At 27.5% G+C, this 21,246-nt stretch overlaps 3 protein-coding genes across 3 annotated transcripts in view; 2 read left to right on the top strand and 1 right to left on the bottom strand.

The window, feature by feature from the left end:
• Positions 1–342: 342 nt before the first annotated feature.
• Positions 343–21,246, top strand: part of LOC113372147 — a 31,161-nt gene continuing 10,257 nt past the window's right edge. Inside the window, exon 1 of the mRNA XM_026612471.1 lies at positions 343–435. The gene's annotated coding sequence lies outside the window, so the exon portion shown is untranslated. The remainder of the gene's footprint in view (positions 436–21,246) is intronic.
• Positions 13,340–14,666, top strand: LOC113373824. The gene is made up of 3 exons (XM_026614098.1): positions 13,340–13,472; positions 14,030–14,192; positions 14,468–14,666. The coding sequence occupies exons 1-3, from the start codon at positions 13,340–13,342 to the stop codon at positions 14,664–14,666; spliced, it is 495 nt and encodes a 164-aa protein (XP_026469883.1).
• LOC113373825 (uricase-like) overlaps positions 19,566–21,246 on the bottom strand; it is a 3,103-nt gene continuing 1,422 nt past the window's right edge. Inside the window, 6 exon segments of the mRNA XM_026614099.1 lie at positions 19,566–19,790; positions 19,925–20,144; positions 20,235–20,325; positions 20,627–20,903; positions 21,178–21,219; positions 21,222–21,234. Coding sequence (XP_026469884.1) covers positions 19,617–19,790; positions 19,925–20,144; positions 20,235–20,325; positions 20,627–20,903; positions 21,178–21,219; positions 21,222–21,234 — 817 coding nt within the window. The 3' untranslated portion in view covers positions 19,566–19,616.

Genomic DNA, 21,246 nt, shown 5'->3' on the forward strand with positions numbered 1-21,246 from the left:
AAAATTTTCATTTTCGATTTCTTTGCGATTACTTTAACTTACCCTACGAGAAGTTAATAAAGCGTGCAAACAATAAATATTTATCATAATATTTTACTAAATTTTTATAGATATATTTTAAATAAGTATTATAAACAATGAAGACGAATTTTTGCTATTTGCTGCGTCGGTGAGTAAATTAGGCTAGAAAATCCTTTGTTTCATTTGGTGTTTACCATATAATGGATTTTATTTACAAATTTTCAAATGTGAGTACCATTTTCTATGTATATTACAAATGTAGAAAATTTTACCTGCTCTATGTCTAAATACGTTTATAATGTTTTTCGGAGATTTGTTCGTGTTATTCGGCATTCACGCGTCGTTTGTACCAGATACTATGCAGTTTTATTGGTGGTTTTCATTCGAAATCACGTTGTTTTCATTGAAGAATTAGTGAGTACTATGAAATTAAATTTATAGACTTCTTGATAAGAACTGTTTTAATCTAACTCAGGTAATTTTAACTTGTTCTTGTATCAGAATTAAGCACTAGGCATTAGACAGTAGTAATGATTGCACTACCTCAAATTCACATTACAAAACTAGTACTATACAGACTGAAAATAATTTAACATTTGTAGACCTGAATTAGAAATTACTTCAATGTCTCATATTATATTGGTTAATAATTATATATTTTATCAAATAAATAACTTTCAAAATATTTTCACATATTATTTCAATGTAACAATTTTTATGAACAATAATATTCGTGGTTTAAACTTGCAGATAAATCAAATAAGTTGCTTCTAGATTAAAACTGATAATTTAAAATAAGTTTTAAATAAGTTGTATAGTGTACTTACTTTTATTTAATTATAAATATACACTTATTTCAAAAACATGATACACAAATACTTAAAATCCTATCACTTATTACCAGAGCTCGTACACATGAACATTTATGCATTATTTTATATTGAATTTGTTGCTATCAAAAAAAAAATTAACTAATGGTGTGTGGTATCGTGCCTTAAGCCAAATTGCTGGAACTTTCCGTACCGTAATAAAAAATTCGAGGAATAGTAAATGTTTTCAAATAGATTATTATAAAAACAGTAGCTTAAATATGTTTACAGAAAAGTTAATAAACACAACTCAATCAATCAAATTTAAAATTAAGTACATTGTCTTATATTTATAAAAATTATATAAATTGAATCGCAAAGGTTAAAATTATTTATTCAAAGTATATGAAGATATTTTATTAAAGAACATTAGCTAGTATTAATAATAAAATCCGAATTATTTACGATATACAAAAAAATATTCTTTAAAAATTTAAAAAAAAAAATCTTTTCTTAAAAAAAATCGTTTTGTTAACACATGCAGAAAGCTTTTTAAATCATTCAAATCGGATGCTTAGTTCTTTCAAAAACTGTAATATTTTGCAGATTTAGTTCGGTATCTCCGAAACGGTCGGACCTGCCTTTGCCAAAAACCAATCACTACTTTTCCTTGTCATCACGAATTGAATGTTTTTTGGCCATTCAAATCAAATGCTCCATTCTATCAAAAATTCGATTTTTCTCTCTCTCTATCTATATATATATTATAAAAAATAAAGTTAAACTATTATTAGCAACCAGCAAACCATATATATCTTTTTTCTATGATTTTAAGCAGCGTTCGCAACAAAAACATTCTGACACATATGTTTATATATGATTTTACTTAATTATTCTTACAAATAAAGAACCAAATATGTAGATACAAATATTGAACATATTGAAAACAGTCGTTTACAATTTTAATATTGGTACTGATATCTTTTTTATATTTGTAATGTAAGAAACAAAAAATCTTATACTGAAATAGAGAGGATTCTTACAAATCGTAATATCTTTTTCAGATTTTCGACTGTCAAAGTTCGCGCCAGGTTGGATCGTCTTATGGGCTCCAATTTGGTCCGCGTGACGGACAGGAATTATATGCAAAAGCTGCAAGTCAGGATTAAGGATGACTACGTTGTGCGACAGGACAGACGAATTAAGGAACGGGAGGTAGGTATCATTAGTAAAATTACTGAGTAGAATATATATTTAACTCGTAGTGTATGGCATCGTGCCTTAAGCCAAATTGCTGGAACTTCTCGTACCGGAATTTAAAATTTTTAAATGCTTAAGATTTTTTTAATTTTTTTTAATATTTTTTTCAATTATTCGTGCTGCGCAGCTGATTGGGAAATGAAATATCAGAGCATGTAACGCCGAGTCGCTTTCTAACTGTCAAACATTACGAATTTTGGTACGGAGCCCATAGAAATGTAAACAAAATTTGTAAATATTAATAAAATCTTTAAAATATATCTGGTAATTTGATGTGCGTATGTCTTATGATCAATTTTAGTCGACAAATAGCAATTTTTCTTTTTTTTCACTGGATCTCGAATACCGCTAGACTTGCCTTCCCAAAAATTTAACCAATCCTCTATTATATCAATATGATAGTAACAATCTAGCGATATGTTTTTTAAATCATTAAAATCGGACGCTTCGTTCTTATCTTTGTCAAAATCTAATCAACACGTTTCCCCATCAATATGAATCAAATGTTTTTTGAATCATTCAAATCGAACGCTCCGTTCCCACAAAATTTCCAAGCTTGTTACTTTTTACCCCGTATCTTCGAAACGATTGGACCTGTCTTTGCCAAAAAGGCATCAGCACGTCTCCCCATCGAAGGGAGCGTCCATTAATCACGTGAGGTTTTTAGGGGGGAAGCGGGGTTTGACAAAAAATCACGAAATATCACGTGGGGGAGGGAGGGGTATAGTAAGATATCACGTGTATTTACTTTTTAATTGACATTTTGAAAAAAAATCAAACATTTTCAAAAAAGATTAAAAAAATTTACAGTTTTATCGCGTAACTAAAATACACGTAATGCTTGGAGAGCGGGGGTAATTTTGAATATTACCATGTATCATCAAGCGCGAGAGGGGGTCCAAAAATCCTTAAAAACTCTCTTACGTGATTAATGGACGCCCCCAAACATGAATAAAATGTTTTTTAAATGATTCAAATTGCGCGCTTTGTTCTCACAAAATTGTCTTGCTTGTTACTTTTTACCAGGTATCGCAGAAACGGCTGGACCTGCCATTGACAAAATCAGCACATCTCCCCATCATTACAAATCGAATATTTTTTTAATCATTTAAATCGATCGCTCCGTTCTCTCAAAATTACCATTCTTGTTGCTTTTTGCCCTGTATCTCCGAAACGATTAGACATGACGTAAATGTTTTTCGAATCATTCAAATCTGATGATCCGTACCCTCAAAATCGTGAACAAAAAATTGTATACAAGCATACACACATATATACACATATACACCTACACACAAACACACACACATACATTCATTTTTTCTAAAGTATGCCAAAATGTTCAGAAGGCACTGAAACGTAAAAATATGTAAAAAATTTCATTTTCGATATTTTTGCGATCACTATACTTACCCTAAAAAGTATTAAAGTTGACTTTATATTTTTAAACAAAATTGAACAAACTGCATGATTCGTAGTTCTATTGTCAGATAAGCTTATCTATTATTTGATATTTTATAACTTATATTATAATGAGTCAATGGATTAATGGCTTAATAGTTTATGTACAAAAATATCTCATCATTTATCAACTTTAAATTTTTGTCTTGCTTAAAAAAGGCAAGTAGAGTGAATATATATTTTCCGATTGTATCAGAAAATTCTTTGATAGATGATGATAAATAAATATTACCCTACTTTTATTATTATTCTTTATATTTTGTAAAAATCTTTACTTTTCTTAAGGGAGCCTTCAAAAATTTTTGATACCGGGCCCCTGTTCTTAAATTTTATGATTGTTAATTAAGCCAAATTTGTTGTAAATTTATTCGGGGCGTTAAACTTGGTAAAAAACTTTCCAAAATGATCATTATTGATTTTTTTTTCTTAGTGTATTTAAAATGGCTTTTAATCAATATTTTATTCATTCAATATAGTAAAATGATGTTGAATCATTTGAATCGGACGCTCCAACTTTTCAAAACTGAATTGAAACCATTTTTTGCGCTATTTGCTCCATATCACCGAAAGGGCTGGAACCGCCTTGGCCAAAAACTGATTAGCACGCCTCTCTGTCAATAAGCATTAAGGGTTTCTTGATTAGTACTACCAAAATCGAAAAATTGTATTCGAACATACATACATACTTACTACATATACACACATTTGCACACTATTCCATTTTTTGGTATACCAAAATGTTCAAGAGAAAAAAAATCATTTTTGATTTTTTTACGATTACTACAACTTACTCTACGGGAGGTTTATAATAAAAATAAACCATTACTTCTTATTTATGTCAAAGATGAATACTGTTTTTCAATGTTATTAAAATCAATAAATGCCATCAAATTCCGTTGTGCGAAATATCATATTCTGAATTGTTTTATATCACGCCTCTGATACAGACACCTTTGCGAATATTTCGTTTTCGATGTCAATATTTGCATGATGATCAAATGCTTAGTTTTCACAGGGTAAATCATGGCATCAGGCATTACGCAAAAACAAATATCAAGTCAAATACAATATATTTTGATATCGGGTAGACATGAAAATCAGTTTTGAAACGAAACTGACATGCCGCATGTCAAATTTACTGGCATGTGTAATAATTTGGATACTAAATATAATGGTTCTGAGGAACTAGAGGAATAAATTTCTCATTCTAGTTTATTAATAACATACAAGTCAAAATGTTACTTTCCAAAATAAATCTCACATAGTGATATCTAAAATAATTGTCATTTACAATTATCACCAATAACATACACCAATACAAAAATCATGTAATTTTCTAAAAGATTAGGTATCCTCAAGTGTCCTTAAGGCAATATTTTGAATTTAAAGAACTATGATTTTATGCTTTGATTTAATTCAAATATGTATATTAAATTTCATCACTACAAGTAGACTTACTATCTCATTAAAATGTGATTTTACTATTCCTTCAATGTAAATGTTGATCAAATAAACCACAAGCAAAGATAATAAATTATATAATTCATTTTTTTAAGTTTCATGGAAAGTTATATTCTCAAGACGTAGATCTACTTCATGAAAGTTTCCGAAGTAATCAACATGCTTCGATTTGCATTTATATGTAATCTCGAGATAACATAAACTTAAGTTTGTATTTCGCTTCAGGTCATGAATAATGAATTTATAATAATGTCAATCCATGGTAATAAATTGTACTTGTTTCTAAGTAATTAAATACTAAAAATATATTTATAGAAACCATCCTACTTGCAACAATGTCTCGAAATAAGTGACACAAACTTCAACTCGGGTGATTATGTCAGAGTTGACAGGGTAACTTCAGTAAATGCATGCCATTTCAATTCAATGAATGTTTTACAGTAAATAGTTGGGATTCAAGTTTTAAATTTATTGATTTTCGTAAAGGGAAATTGCAGTTGATTGCCCTTAGAATTATTTCAAAACTTAAAATATTTTTGCTTATAGGAAACTTATTATGCTGAATCATATGATCAAGTTCACAAACTCAATTGCCCTATACAAAAATGCAACTAATGGTGTACCGAATTAAAATTTTGAAAATTAGAATTATTTTCGATATGAAGAAAAAAATTTTTTTTTGGGAATTAAAATTTTTTGATCTTTGCTAACACAAGCAAAATTTTCAATCATTCAAATCGGTTGTTTATTTCTCTCAAAAAACTGCAATTTTTTGGACATTTAGCTCCGGGGCTCCAAACCGGCTGGATCTGTCTTTGCCAGAAACTAGTCACCACTCTACCCATCATTACGAATTGAATGTTTTTTGGATCATTCAAATCGGATGCTCCGTGCTCTCAAAAACTCGATTTCTATTTTCTGCACTCTTTGCTCCATAACTCCAAAACGATTGGACCGACTTTTGCCAAAAACTAAACAACATATCTTCTTATCAAGAGAAATGGCATGTTATTTTAACCATTTAATCGGTTGGTTCTTGCGCCTGAAAACGTGGACAAAAAGTTGTATCCATAAATACACACATACATCCATATTTTCTAAGGTATGTCAAAATGTTCAGAAAATGATTTTCATATATTCAGAAATAACAGTTAGTAATTCAGATCATTTCCTTGAGACCATTTTTGCTTCAAATTGTTATAATCTGCAGGAAATGATCTATGCAAATTTCAGAATTAGGACTATACATTTTTTGCATAAGCTACTAATTATCATTTGTAATTTCAATTTAGGCTCGTGAAAGGGATCGCGAAAAAGCACTATTACTGGCTGGACATATGCCAATGAGTGAGTGTCCTCCAGAATTGGCAAACCACCCAGTTTTCATAATTAACAGAGAGACAGAGAAAATTATTGCTGAAAGACGAGCAAAGGTGAGCAATTTGTAGATAAAATAATCACTGGAAACACTTTTGTGAGCATTGTAGTATAGAAACCTCTATTACCCCATTTGGTCATAAAAATGTAGTCCTCTTGGCTAATTAACTTTTCCAGAAACCTTTTTTATGGTTTTTGTATAAGATTTACATCCAAAAATATTTATTATTTTGAGGTACAAAAATTCATGGATTAGCCTATATGAGGAAATGAGTCGAACTTAGTTATTTGTATGAATTTTATTTATAGATGCAAACTCCTGCATCGAAAGCATTGAAATATCTCAAGGAGTTGGCTGCAACAATTGGAACTTCTGAAGAAATAATGAAAGCTGCAGAAAAGAGCGAATTGCAAGAAGCTACTGGTGGATCGGATCAGGACAGCAGCATTGTAAGATCATAAATCACTAAAATTATTAACAATTGATAAAAAATAATGTTATCCATTAATGATAATATTATTAGTTAAGACTTGAGTATGATTCATCAACTAAAATTAAGTTCAGATTAATGCATTCAGTTACTTGTTCTGGGTGTGTTGTTTTATTACCTTAACATTGATTCCAACAAGTTTATATAAGTTTTATTTATTGAAGTAAATAATTTTTTATATGTTGTCCCAGGTGGGAGTTGATGTTGAAGAGGATGATGAATCCGATCCATATAGACTGACCGATGAAGAATTTGACCGATTATGGTACGAAGATCCAAGAGTTAAGAAATTACGAACACTCGAGGTAATTTTATTTTATGAAAGTAGTTAATAAATAGTATATTGTATAGAATAATTTTAAATTTTAATAATTATGTTCTCAACTATTATGGCATACAACAATAATTGTATGAATCTGCTTCTGAGTTAACTTTGGAATAAGTAAGAAACAACAATTTTCGCAGTAATGGATGAGCCAAAACTACTTTAATACATTATATCATAGTACATTTTTCTTATTTAAAAAAAGGATCTTGATATTAAAGTAAAGGACAAAATAAAAAATTTACATACCAATATATTTTAAAAATAAAATCTAAGCGAACGAGTTGAATGAGCAGATCTTTAATATTTGTGAAGGTCACATGTAACTTTACCTTTGTAGTATCATAGTATCTTCTTATATATAAAAATGAATCGCAAAATGTGTTGGTAAGCGCATAACTCAACAGCGCCTGAACCAATTTGGTCAATTCTTCTTGTAAAATGTTCGTTGAATTCCAAGGACAGTTCTTATGGCGAGAAAAAATCAAATAATTGCCGGGAAAACCATTAAAACAGCACTTTTTTTTCAAATACACACGTTTTCTAACTAAAATCAATAGTAGAATCAATTTGAGCTTTATTGCTATTATATAATTGCACGCACTCACTGGATACTCTTCCTAAACGATTATTCGGATTTTGATAAATCTTCTGAAGTTTTTTAAGGAAATTTTCTAGGATGTATGTGATTATAAAGTACTGAGATGTGCGTGCAATATTGTAAAAATAAATGAAAAAAATATAAAAAAACGACATGTCATTGTTTACACTGAAAACAAATGAAAACTATCATCTGCCACAAATTTCAGTTTACTTATAAATATAGACAATATTAGAATATGTATAATAAATTTATGATTATGAATAAGAAAAATGAAATGCCTACATTATTACTGCCAAAAAGCAGCTGAGATGTGCCAGAAATTAAAATAATATAAAAAATAGTTTATGTATGGCAGATTGAATGATACACATATGAACAGGATATGACAAATTAATTCACTTAAATTTTGAAATTAGGTATTAACCAGAGCCGGTGCTACCTTTAATGCGATGCATGCGAAAAATACGAGCGCACGCTTTAGGGGGCACTAACACAAGATTCGGATATTAAATTTTTAATATAGTTTTTTTCTTCAATATATAATTCCATTGCATCTTTTGCTAATCTTTCCACAATATTTCTAAAATTCGTAAAAATTTCACTTTATAACAACAAATGGGAAAGTAAAGAAGAATACATACAATTTAGCCTTCAGAATATCGATTAGAAAAAGTTTGCAATTTTTGATATCTTGAATAATAAAAAATTAAATTAATTTAATTCTTAAGTACCTGTGTTATGTTATGGTTATGTTATACCGTTTAAAAGTCTTCAATTTCCAATATAGTGTGGGAATTGAGACTCATAATTTTATTTAAAGCAGTTCTACATTTAACATCGCTCATATTATAAATGTATATGCATTTTGGCGTGAAGAGTAATTTAAAAAACAATAATTATTATTTTTAGGTAAACTATAAATATTAGTAAATTATATTAAAAAATTGTAGACATGGGTACAAGACAACGCCTGTCGGGTCATCTAGTAGTTTATAAAAAAGCAAATATATTAATTCAACTATATTATTATTGCTACAGTATAATCAGCATTATTTTAATTCTATTTAATTTTTAGACGGTTGAAGAACTGTACGAATTAGCTGACCAAATCGTCGGAGAGATTCCTCCTCAACAACAAGCAAATAAAACATGAGAATTTATCACAATTGATAATGATGGAAAACAGATTCAATAAAAAAATTGTAACTTCACCAAAAAAATGCTCCAATTGACGGCAAAAATTTGGCCCAAAATGTTACTGAGAAGAGCAATTGGCTAAAGATTGGTAAAAATTATGGTACAAATTGAAAATTATAACCAAAAATTCCAAGCACACATTGCTATAAATAAAAATTACTAAATTGAATTAAATTCTGATACCAACAAATTAATTAATTAAAAATTTTATCAATCATATTGTATTTCATTACTATGGATCAATAAAATTGATATTGTGGAACGTGTAGTCTCGATTGTAAATTGAATAATATACAATTATGGAGACATTTTTGAATTATTTTATTAGATTTGAATATTTATTTGTCGCTTTAAAAAAATTATATAACATGTAATTAATATAATTGAATATTAACCAAAAATTTTAATAAAATATTTATACTAAAAGGCTCCTATTACAATATTCATTTATGTTGTTATTTGTATATGTTAAATCATTCTTCGAACTGAATGATATCTGTCTGTCTGTCAATGAATGATAACTATAGTTTGAAACATAATTTTTAATAATGTAATGTTCTGAATAATCTAATTTTATTAAATTAAAAATATTAAAAATATAAAAATATCCTTACATTAAGCTTTCTTAGAATACAAAACCGGTGTAAAAACCCCATTAAAAATGTGCACCTGCTGAATTTATCGTATACCTATTTTAAGAAACACTATTTTATATATTCTAAAAAGTTTTAAGTTTGTTACAAACTTGCATTCATGAGAAGTAAAAATTTCTTGACATGATAAATGCACATAAAATATGTGTTTCTGTTTTTATAGTGTTCATATGAACTCTCACGACAAAGATTTTATGATCAATATATTTCAGATGATAAAAGTTTTGGAATCTGTGCATGTTTTAATGCAAATGTAAAAAATATAATTGTTGCTTTAATTATTCTAATCATATTTTTATATATAAAATACATAATATATCAGTATTCATAGATGCTATAAAAACAAATCACTAAAACTGCAGTAGATTGAAATGAAATGATAAAATGAAAGTTTTAGAATTCTATGCATGTTTTAATGCAAATGTAAAAAGTATAATTGTTCCTTTTATTATTATAAGCATATTTTTTATATAAAATACATAATATATCAGTATTCATAGAAAATATAAAAACAAATCACTAAAACTGCAGTAGATTGAAATGAAATGATAAAATGAAAGTTTTAGAATTCTATGCATGTTTTAATGCAAATGTAAAAAATATAATTGTTGCTTTCATTCTTATAAGCATATTTTTTATATATAAAATACATAATATATCAGTAATCATAGACGGTATAAGAACAAATCACTAAAATGCAGTATATTGAAATAAAAGGATAGAAACTAAGTCAACAATCCAAATAATTTTTTTTTCAATATTTTGTATGCATTTTTAAAAAAAATGCTTGTCTTAACAACTAAATAGCTCTTTTAATTGTAGGTATAGTATAAATAAGTAACAGTAATCGACTAAATACAGGGTGTTCCAGAACCTAACGGTTAGCCGAAATGGGGGGATAGTATTGGCTGAAAAAAATTGGAGAGAAAATTATCTTATGTTGTTTGGAAATTACTAGATTTTAAGTTCAATCTGAGGTTCTAGTGAAATTATTTTTTAATTATTGTGGTCATTTTTTATAAATTTTGTTAATTTAAACTTTGGAGCCATAAAACCCAGAATAACATTTCTAGGACTACAGTAAAAAATAATAACACAATTGTCTCAAATTTTGAAGAAATAAACCTTTTTGTTAAACTAGAAATTTATAATTTTTATAAATTTACCATAAAAACCAAAAAATGATCACAATTTCATCAAAGCTTTAAGTTGCATTTCCAAACTACCTGAAATTATTTTACTAATTTTTTCAGTACAGTTGGCTTGACGTTAAATTCTGGGTCACCCTGTATAAGTAGAAATTTCTACTATACAAGATATTATATAACATTATATAAAAACTACTAAAAAAGACTTAAATTTTAATAAATACTTATATAAGACGTTTGTATGAAAAGCTCTGAACGAGCTTAATCTATGATTCATAATATCTTAATGAATCTTTATTACCCATATTAGCATTATATTTTATTTAATAAAAAATATTATTTAATAATTGTACGTGTATCAACTGTTTGTTTTTTTTATAAAAGTTTCATTGTTTCATACTATGTATAGTATATGCTTAATTATAGTCATTTTCATTTATTTATCCTTTATAAATGTGGAATAAATTTGGAAACTTACAAGTTTGTATATTATTATTATTATTATTATTATTATTATTATTATTATTATTATCTTCATTATTATTATTATTATTATTATTAATAATAATATTATTTTACACATCGAATGGCAATTTGAACAATTATATTCTATAAGCCAGGATTTAACATACCATTATTTGAAGCAAGTTTTATTCAACATATGTTATAGAAATATTCATCAAAACATAACTTTTTTTGTTCAAATAAAAATATAACTTTTTTAAACAAAGTATAACATTTTCATTTAAATATAAATATATATGGAAATAATTTTCCTATATAAAAAAATCTATTTCTGATAAAATACATATGAAAAACATCTTAATAATACAGGAAAAAATACTTGAAATAGATGCAGAAAAAATATATACTTAAAATAGAATATAAGGAAAGATGTGTTTTTGATGCGAGAGGATTTAAACAATAATATATTTAGCGGATTTATGTAAATATTTTTTTATACATTATATCAAGATAATAACAATATATTTAGATGATTCAATTATAATCTACCTTCAAGAATAAAACTATGAATAGCAATGCATTTCATATTTACATACATATTATATTGATACTATTATCAAGCCCATCTAATAAAGCTTTTATTTTTTTAATTCTTTAATAAATTTTATTCTGATTATTACTATTGTTCTTGAATACTGCGACTCATGTTTTTAGAATATTTGTGGAAAGATAGAAGTATTATAAGTTTAAAATTTAAGATTGTAACTATATATGAATGAAATGACGACTGGTTGATATTACATAACTTTTATATATACTTCATTCATTCATATTTGCTGAATTTAACAGAGTCGAACTTTTAATTATAATGGAATTTAAAGAGCCATTTTTAGGAAGATATTCTCACTAGTATATAAGTATCAAATGTAATAAAATATTATAAGTAAATATTTATTATAAATAATTGTAATTTTTAATCATATATGTGGCCTACTCTTTTTATAAATTTTAAGGTTTAATTTATTAAGGTTTATTATTCATCATTGATAATGCTAATTTTATATTTATATATTTAAATTGATCCAATAAAATTAGTAACACACTTTTAACCCTATTTAATATTTTAAAACAAAAACAAGAACTTTTTTGGCTTCGAAATCAATGACAAAAGTTGAAAACATTAATGCAGATAATAAGAACTTAACCAGTTATAAAATTGAGTGAAATGTTATTTTTTATGTAGGAATATACACAAAACTATTTTAGAAAAAACGTTTATATTATTATTATTCAGCCTGTTACTACTTTTTTATAGTTCAACAGTTGAGTACAAAAAAATATAGTCAGTCAATTTTATATATTCAAAACGTTGTAAAAATATATTAAGTGAGGCTCACTCACTGATTTAGAGGTCCTGGTGTCGATCCAGCTTCGAGGAGCCTGATATCAAGCAGTATTGACATTGGAAATACAGATAGCAAGATGTTTCTAAGTGGAAATATACCTCATCCAGCATTACTGCACCAATAAAATATTTTTGCTTTTACAAAGGTTGTAATAATAAAATTTACCATACAGAGATGAGACAACTGTTTGGGTTGTCATCTATAAAACCGACGTAGTATTAAGTCAAATTAGTTCTACAGCTTATAGGATCTTCAAGTTATGATTGCTGCTGGAAAAAACAATAAAAATTAAACGAAATTTATATGTAGGAAAGTTGTTGCTATTTGCATCTAGTTCAATCTGATCTAATTATTATGATAATTCTATTCAATAAAATATTATTCCAATCCTGGCATTAAGGGGTGAACCCGATACGTTGTTCGAAATATGTGGAGGCATCATAATTCATGCATAGATATATTTTTCAGCCTACGCACATTTCCATCTCTTGTACTTGCGCATTTTTCTCAAACATTTTCCTATATAAAACGCAACTTCGATCAGTGCAACTGTTTTATCAAATCGAAACTTGAGACACAACCACATCCCTTAGTAGTGAATAAATAATTATAATCTGATAAAATAATATTTTTGTTATTCTACTGATAGAATTTAACCAGAATGAAAAACCGTGACAAACTTTTGCTTATTTTTATAAATAGTGTCATTTTGATAGATTTTGCAACAGCGATTGCTTTGAGAAATCATTTGAATGATGGGCTCTTGGAATGGACCAATGTTGATGATGTTCTTGGTAAGAATTAATTAAAATTATATGTATATATACATATATATATATACATATATATATATATATATATATATATATATATTACTGTTTATGTTTGACTTTATTTTAACATTAACAATTTTTAGCTAAAAAAACCTAAACTAGTCTTGGCTAATCGTCTCTTATCTCTTCAATGTTTTCAAGAACATTTGCAATGATCTTTATGACAATAAAATTATGTGTTTATAAAATGAAAATTTTGACTTTCTCAAATCTTGACAAGACGACTAAGAACACAATTAAGAAGTATGAAGTAGCTTTTTTTTTCAAATGATTATGGAAGCAAATTCTTAACAAAAGTTGATAGGAATTATAAGATCGTAAAACAAATACAAACAAATTAAGTAATATCATCTCGAAGACATAAATAAAATTTAAATTTCTAACAACCGGTAAAGTTATCTTTACAAAATAATTATTCAGTTTAAATATTTTAGCAAAATTAATATATAATTTTATTTTGGAATTAATTAAATAAATTTATTAAAATTATTATTAATTATTATTTCCAATTGTTTTAGGTTTAGGATCAGTTTTAACTGATTCGGACCTGGTATCAACATCAACATTCCTCCTAAGGCTATTGGAAATTTTCCAGACAAGACCTCTTCCTATGATCTACGTGGAAGATATCAAGTTGGATGAACCAGATATCCGAAAAAGGCAGCATATTGATAATAAATCGTAAGTAAAAAAATACTCAATGTATTATTCCATAGGCTGTGCAAAATTGTTCAGGAATTGATCAGGATCCTTAATTATTTTATTTTACATATATTTTTATATAATCAGAACCTTACGCCCTATAAGGTATTGAGCTGAAACTTCTCCTAACTTCGAACGAGTATTTTTATATGGTAACTTATTGGTTAATCCATCCATATTTGATAAATTGTTATTATTAGAATTCATTTAATAGGGCTGACATTTATAAAATATTATATCATTTTTTATTACAGGCCTCCAACTCGAAGATACATTTGCACACCAACTCGTGAAGACATCTTCAAATTGCTGGTGGCTTTGCAAGAAATGCGAAGAGAAGGTCCTCAAAAATCTATTAATTTTTGCAATTTAGAACGATCTACAGGGGCAATTTTCACAAATATACGTTTACTGAGAACTCGAGAAATCACCACTCCAACTCCTCCACGATAAATACATAATAATCAAATAATTATATAATACCTAATATTCAGAATATTAAATATATGATATAAAATAAAGACTATTAACCGTATTATAGATAGTGAAATAAATTATGAATGTAAGGTATTTTAAAGTGTAATATAAAAAATATATAATTGATGTCTAAAAGATTACAACGTATAATGATAAAATTAATAGGTAATAAACATATTTTTATGGCAAACATTGCCTAAATAATATCATTATACATTGAATAATCATTAATGTAAAATAAATGGCTCCAATGTAAAATAAAACTATACAAAGATTATAATTTTGTTGTTGCAATTGATTTTTTTTATTTAAATAGATCAGTTATTGCGATACTGCATAATAAATAAATACCAAAATTCAATTAAGAATTAATTTAGTACATTTTTAAAAGGTAAACCACTAGATTTTCCTTTCAAAATTCTATGTTATTTGTCAAATTAATTACTTAATATCTTCTATATAGACAGATTGTAATTTATAAGAAAAAAAAAGGATAATAAATAAAAGGCAATTCGGTAATCGGCCTTATTTATACTTTGAATAATAGATAATTGAGATCAACTCAATATTTTGGAAGAGTATTATTCAATCAGTATTTAAATTTACAAAACTAGACAGGTTATAAAAAGCATATTTTTGGACAATACTCTAATTATCGTTAAGTGATAGTGTTATCATCATTATAGTTACAAAAGCGATAAATTACTTTTAGTTTGTTGCTTTTTTTAGTGAAAATATATGATTTTTTCAATACAATTAGAATGCTGGTGACAAAAGTTATTTTTGACATATAATTGTGGTGAGTTTTAAAATTTTAATTGTATTTATTTGAATTGATGAATTTTGAGTGATTTCTCCTTTGGTATCATTCACACAAAACATTATCATTAATATTTTATATTTACTAACTATAAGTGTAATTTTGTTGCTTCTGATAGCAATTATTAAATAATTTGATCCTTTGTTGAACCTTTTAAAATTTGACATTAAAAAAGTAGTAGTATGTTCAGAATCTCCGTTTCAGAATTTAAAACTGATAAGTTAAATTGGTATCATTTGGTTTAAAATACTTTTGACTTATCATGGTTTCGTGTTAAAAATATATTTAAACAAAAAGTTACTAGAATTGTTTTTAACAGGATTTCATATTTCACTAAATTTGGATATATTATAATATACCTATGGCTGACATCCATTTTTCCAATAAAATTCCAAACCCTTTTAATAAAATTATTTTCACTTACCTTTGATATATATAAAATGTACCATTTTTCTGGATCTGTTGATAACAGTTTCACAAATTTTAAATTTCACAAAGTACATAATTAAATAAGTCATTATTTTAAGCACTAGCTCTTGTAAAATTTCTTGTAGTATTCTTGATTAACACTAAATTTATAGGCTTTAATTTACAAAAATTAATTTCAAGCACTATAATAATATTATCCGATATTAACACTCATATCCGATCACAAAAAATATCATTTTAACTTGTGCATACATTGACTACTATAAACTGAATAATCGATTTAATAATTTAAAAAATATTGCAAACATGCCTCATTTATTTACATTTAAAACTTTATGTAATCTCTAAATATCGGTATTAGTCATACTCTTTGCAATAGATATATATACTTTACACACATAGATAATAATATATAGAATTAAATAACTTAATGTTTTAAATTAAATAAAATTATACAAAAAATAATTAGGCTGCTCTCATATATTTGCATAACAAACTAAAATATGTAATACATGTTAATTACACTTTTAGTACGTTTTATGAAAATGATAATTAATAAAATTATAAAGTTTATACATTTAAATCTTATATTTAATTTTATCTCTTAAATTGAAGCGCGATATTATGATTAGGATTTACATATAATTAATTATTGTTGCATTTTTGTAGTAAATATAACTGTTTATCATTATGCTAAAAAATAATCAATGAAAGACTATATTTTAATATTTTATTTGATGATATTTCTTTAATACAAAATGATAATTTATTGTAACTCACAAAAATAAATGAATAATAAATAAATAAAAGACTTACCAGATATAAATATATAATACATTTTGATGCTTAGGATAATGCATAAATAATTGCATAATCTATTGGCAAAATATATTTTATACATTTATTTTTTATTGATAATAAGTATACTGTGCTTTAAATCCAATGTGCGAATTGAAGGAATCTGTTAAAAATCTCATTTCTGGGAATGTGTTTCCAATGGCTGCTAAATGTACTGCAATAGATATATGAAATATTAATTAATTTTATTATGAATTTTGTGACACGGAAGCAAAAATGTGTTTCATTTAATACTTACTTATTCGATTCTGCAAAGAATGCCCACAATAGGCTCGACTACCAATTAAAAGTTTGTCCTTTTGAACAATTAGGGCTATCTTCTAGGCTGAATTCAATAAACCATATTCGAACCCTATTGAAATTTGGTCTTCTAATAAATCTAAAATTATATATACAAAGAATATGAGTTTATATAACTTATGAATAATTTTATTTATCCTGTTTACCTGTAACATATATTCTGATTAGGTGGATACGGTCTAGGAAAATTAGGCGACTGAAATTCGCCAGTAATTTGATCAAGTGGGTGACATAATTGGTTAGCATTTGGAGGAATGCATTGAGGTCTATTTAACCATAAAACTTCAGCTGATAGTTCAAGCCATTGTTTGAATCCCCACAACCTGCATATATTATCATTTAAACCATTTGGTAAAAATATTCTTGCTGTAACATTTTCTGGCTCAAATATATCTATTTCTTCAGCATCTTTGTTCATGTTAGGCATTTCGAAAAAGTAGTAATTTATAGTACTATTAGTAGATCTTTGAGTCAATTGTGCCACTTGCAGATCTTTGGACCTATTACTATGAGTATTTCCAATGTTATACTGTTCTGAATGATTGTAGTTTGAGAAAGCATTTTCAACTATTGATCGTTTTTGAGGCCATTTAATTCTATTATCAACGTCTTCAAATTCCATAATTTTTAATTCATCACCTGTTGATGCATTTTTTGTCTGCGCATTATTATCAATATATCTGAACGGGCAATCTATTTGAGTAACTTCTATAACAAAACCACTGATAAATGAATTAGGCACTCCAACATTATTATATCGTACTGTTATTGGTAAGTTTCCCCAAAATACGTCAAAAACCAAACCGCTTCTGCAACCACAAAATCTACGTCCATCTATCTCAACAAATCCTTGGGGACATGTGGATTGTTGTTCATTATTACCAGTCCAAAAATATCGAAAATTAAACCTTAATTTGCAGGCGTTTAGACTTCGGAAGATGCGATATTGACAATCAATTCTACCTTGAAATCTGCTTGGAAATCCTGGACTGGATATCAAAAAACGCTTTTCGAAAAATGCGTTTGCACAACAGAATGGTATTGGCAAAGGAGGACTGGTTGGAAATCCTCCAGAACCAGGAAAGTTTGGTAGATGGGGATTAGTTGGTACATTAGGTCCAGGATAATTTGGTACAATAGGTACGCCAGGTGAGGTAAGAAAATTTGGAGGAAATGGCGGTATTGGCAGTCCTGGTGACAAGGGAAAATTTGGTATATTATTTGGGTAAAATGGTACATTTGGAAAAGGATTTGTTCCAGTAGGCGGTACATAGTCAAATTGCGGTTCATTTTTTGGCTGTACTTCTGGTGTCACTTCTGTTGCTGGTATGATTTCTACATCAGTTTTATTTGGAAACAAGAAGGAAACACTGTTGTTTATTTGGTCTTCAAATGATTCTTGATCATTACTCTCTGCTTCAACTAAAACTGTTTCTTGTGTACTAGTAACTGGATTTACTTCTTTGCAACCCAACTGCGTAACCTTGATTTTAAATCCTTTTTGTTCAATATTATCATCCGATACAAATTGCACGTATAATTCATTAGTTTCTGTACTATAAGTATTTACACCAATTTGGTTGCCACACAAAACATCATTATCCAAAATCTTTAACTTGTCTTTGTTGCATTCATAAGAGGTTTCCAGATTGAAATCAAGAAATTTGAAGTTGAAATCGCACTTGTTACCGTTTTCGTTTCGAAATATGTATGTGCATAAAAAATTTTTTGGATAAGAGTTTGGATAATTTGGGGATGTAACTATTGTTTCTTTACCCGAATATATTTTACCACAAACATTAGTTTCTTTCAACTCCGTAAAATTCGCATTAATTTTCAAATTCTTGTTTGAAGAAATATTTTCACTAGCAACTGCATTTCTTTTATATAAAATATTTACAAATAAGAGAAATAGAACTATATTTTTACACATTGTTTTTATATAACTCTCGTTCATAACCATTAGTTTCAAATGTTTTCACTTAATGAATAAACCGTGGTAAAAAGCTGACTTTTGTTATATTTAAGTAATCTTATCTCTTGTTTATTGAAAGTGAGATCAATTCTTGAAATTGTTACTCCAGGATATACGACATCCGTATACTTAAGCGCATTTGTTTAATATTATGTAAAAGCACATTTAAAAACATTACATTGACAAGAATCTGTCTGGATTGATGTAATAAAATGTCTGGTAAAATATGTACATTAATAGATATTTAATTCACACTTTTGTATTGACAATTAAGCAAGAACAATGTATGATCCGGAACAATAGACTAAAATGAACGTTTAAATAAAATTTAATTTAGAAATAATAAATTCAGGAAATAAAGGAAAGAAAATTAGTCATATGACTTGAATTCAAACTTATTCTTATTGTAAATTGTTCTCAATGTGATGATTCTTATATAAAACTCGAAGCAATAAAACAAATTTTACGTTATATATATAATATATTTGATGGGTATTTTAAAAATTTCTCAAACGATATGCATTATTTGACTTCGGTTGTTACTTCATAGTTTGCTCATGACGTCTTTCCTGGAAAGTTGTGCGTAAATAGTTCCAGATGGTTTATCCACCGGCATGAAGACTTCTTTGTTATCTCTTGGCACGACACTTCTTGGGAATTTGGAAAAGTCGAAGGTGAAGTAATGTTTGTTTGGCATGGTCATCTCGATGGTACTCATCTGGAATAAAAGAAATACATATTATAACTAGAAGTATATCGTTGTGGTTTGAGGTAGTGTATATATTACGTGAAAATTAATATTCTTATTGAATATACTTAGTGAAAATTCAATGTATTTTTTTCAATACTTACTTGAGGTACGCGTTCCAATGATTCCTTTTCTGCCAAATACAAGGTCTTTTGAACTGAAGGTGAAAATATACCTTTGTCTGGGCAACCTGCAAAATTTCTGATGATTGAATCTTTTACAATATCCCAGGCCTTATCGAAATCTAATCCATCTAAAGTCTTGTACTCCCAAGCGGCTGTGACTATTGTACTAAATATTCTGTCGTACGCATCTGGCAGAGATCTAAAAATTATAAAATAGAATGAAATGTCGCGTTGACAAATATATGTTTCTGAAATGTATAATATATTTTTTTAAATAAATATTATATACCTGTAATCGTCATTGACAAACCCAGTGAATGCTGATTGCGTTGTTTTGAGAACACGAAGATCCTTCAAACAACTTCGAACGACCGGGGTTTCTAAGAGAAAGAAATGAGAATAATCATAATTTTATTTTTGCTTTACAATGTAGCATTTTTGGACTAAGATTATTACAATTATGGTAATTTTCAGACTACTTCCTGTGTCCTGAACGCACGCGACGACCCGGGTGTAAACATACCGGGTCGTCGTGCTGCAAACCAAAAATGTTTAAGAAATTAGCATAACTGTTAGTGTAATTATTAATTATTGCATTTTAATTATCAAATTAAAACAATAGTTGTGTGTATTGTTTAAAACAATAGATTTATATGTATTATTAATAAATATGATCTTTACCGTATTTTTTCTGTGTAACCACACAATGTCTGACCGCCGACGGGTTGAAAATAAAAGCATGTTTGTGCTGTCTTTCTGGTTGTCCACTACCCTTAATTCTTTCCCAAGGGTACATTTCTACAGTAGCACTGCATTCTAGAACATGAGGGTATGTGTGCAAAAAGTGTCTGCATAATAACAATCCAAATTCTTCGGGTGTATTCACACCATGTTGATTAGCCAAAAGGTACACTGTGTTTTTTTGGGAGTCAGTGGCTACTATATCGACATTATCTCCCTAAGAAAAAAATAGATTTGAGGAAAAAAAATTCATGAAACTTAACAAATATATAAAAAATTGTATACAAAGAATATTTGGAAAACTCAATATCTAGTCTAGCAATTCATTACGTCACGTAATCAATGGCAGATTAAATCTCAATGCATAGAATTTTTTTTAAAAAATATAATTAATTAAAAAATGCCACTAAAACTTTTTATTCTTTCAATCTGCTAAGAATATCAAGTATCAATATATTTTTTTCTGAAAATATATCAGTATATTTTATTACCTTTAGGTAATCTACATCCGATGCAAGTTTCAAATGAGTTCCAAAACTTCAAATTCTCTAATATGATGT

This window comes from Ctenocephalides felis, unplaced genomic scaffold (genome assembly GCF_003426905.1).
Source record: "Ctenocephalides felis isolate EL2017-DRISC unplaced genomic scaffold, ASM342690v1 CF-g0.4_SCAFFOLD_01604, whole genome shotgun sequence".
In the NCBI taxonomy this organism is placed as follows: Eukaryota; Metazoa; Arthropoda; class Insecta; order Siphonaptera; family Pulicidae; genus Ctenocephalides; species Ctenocephalides felis.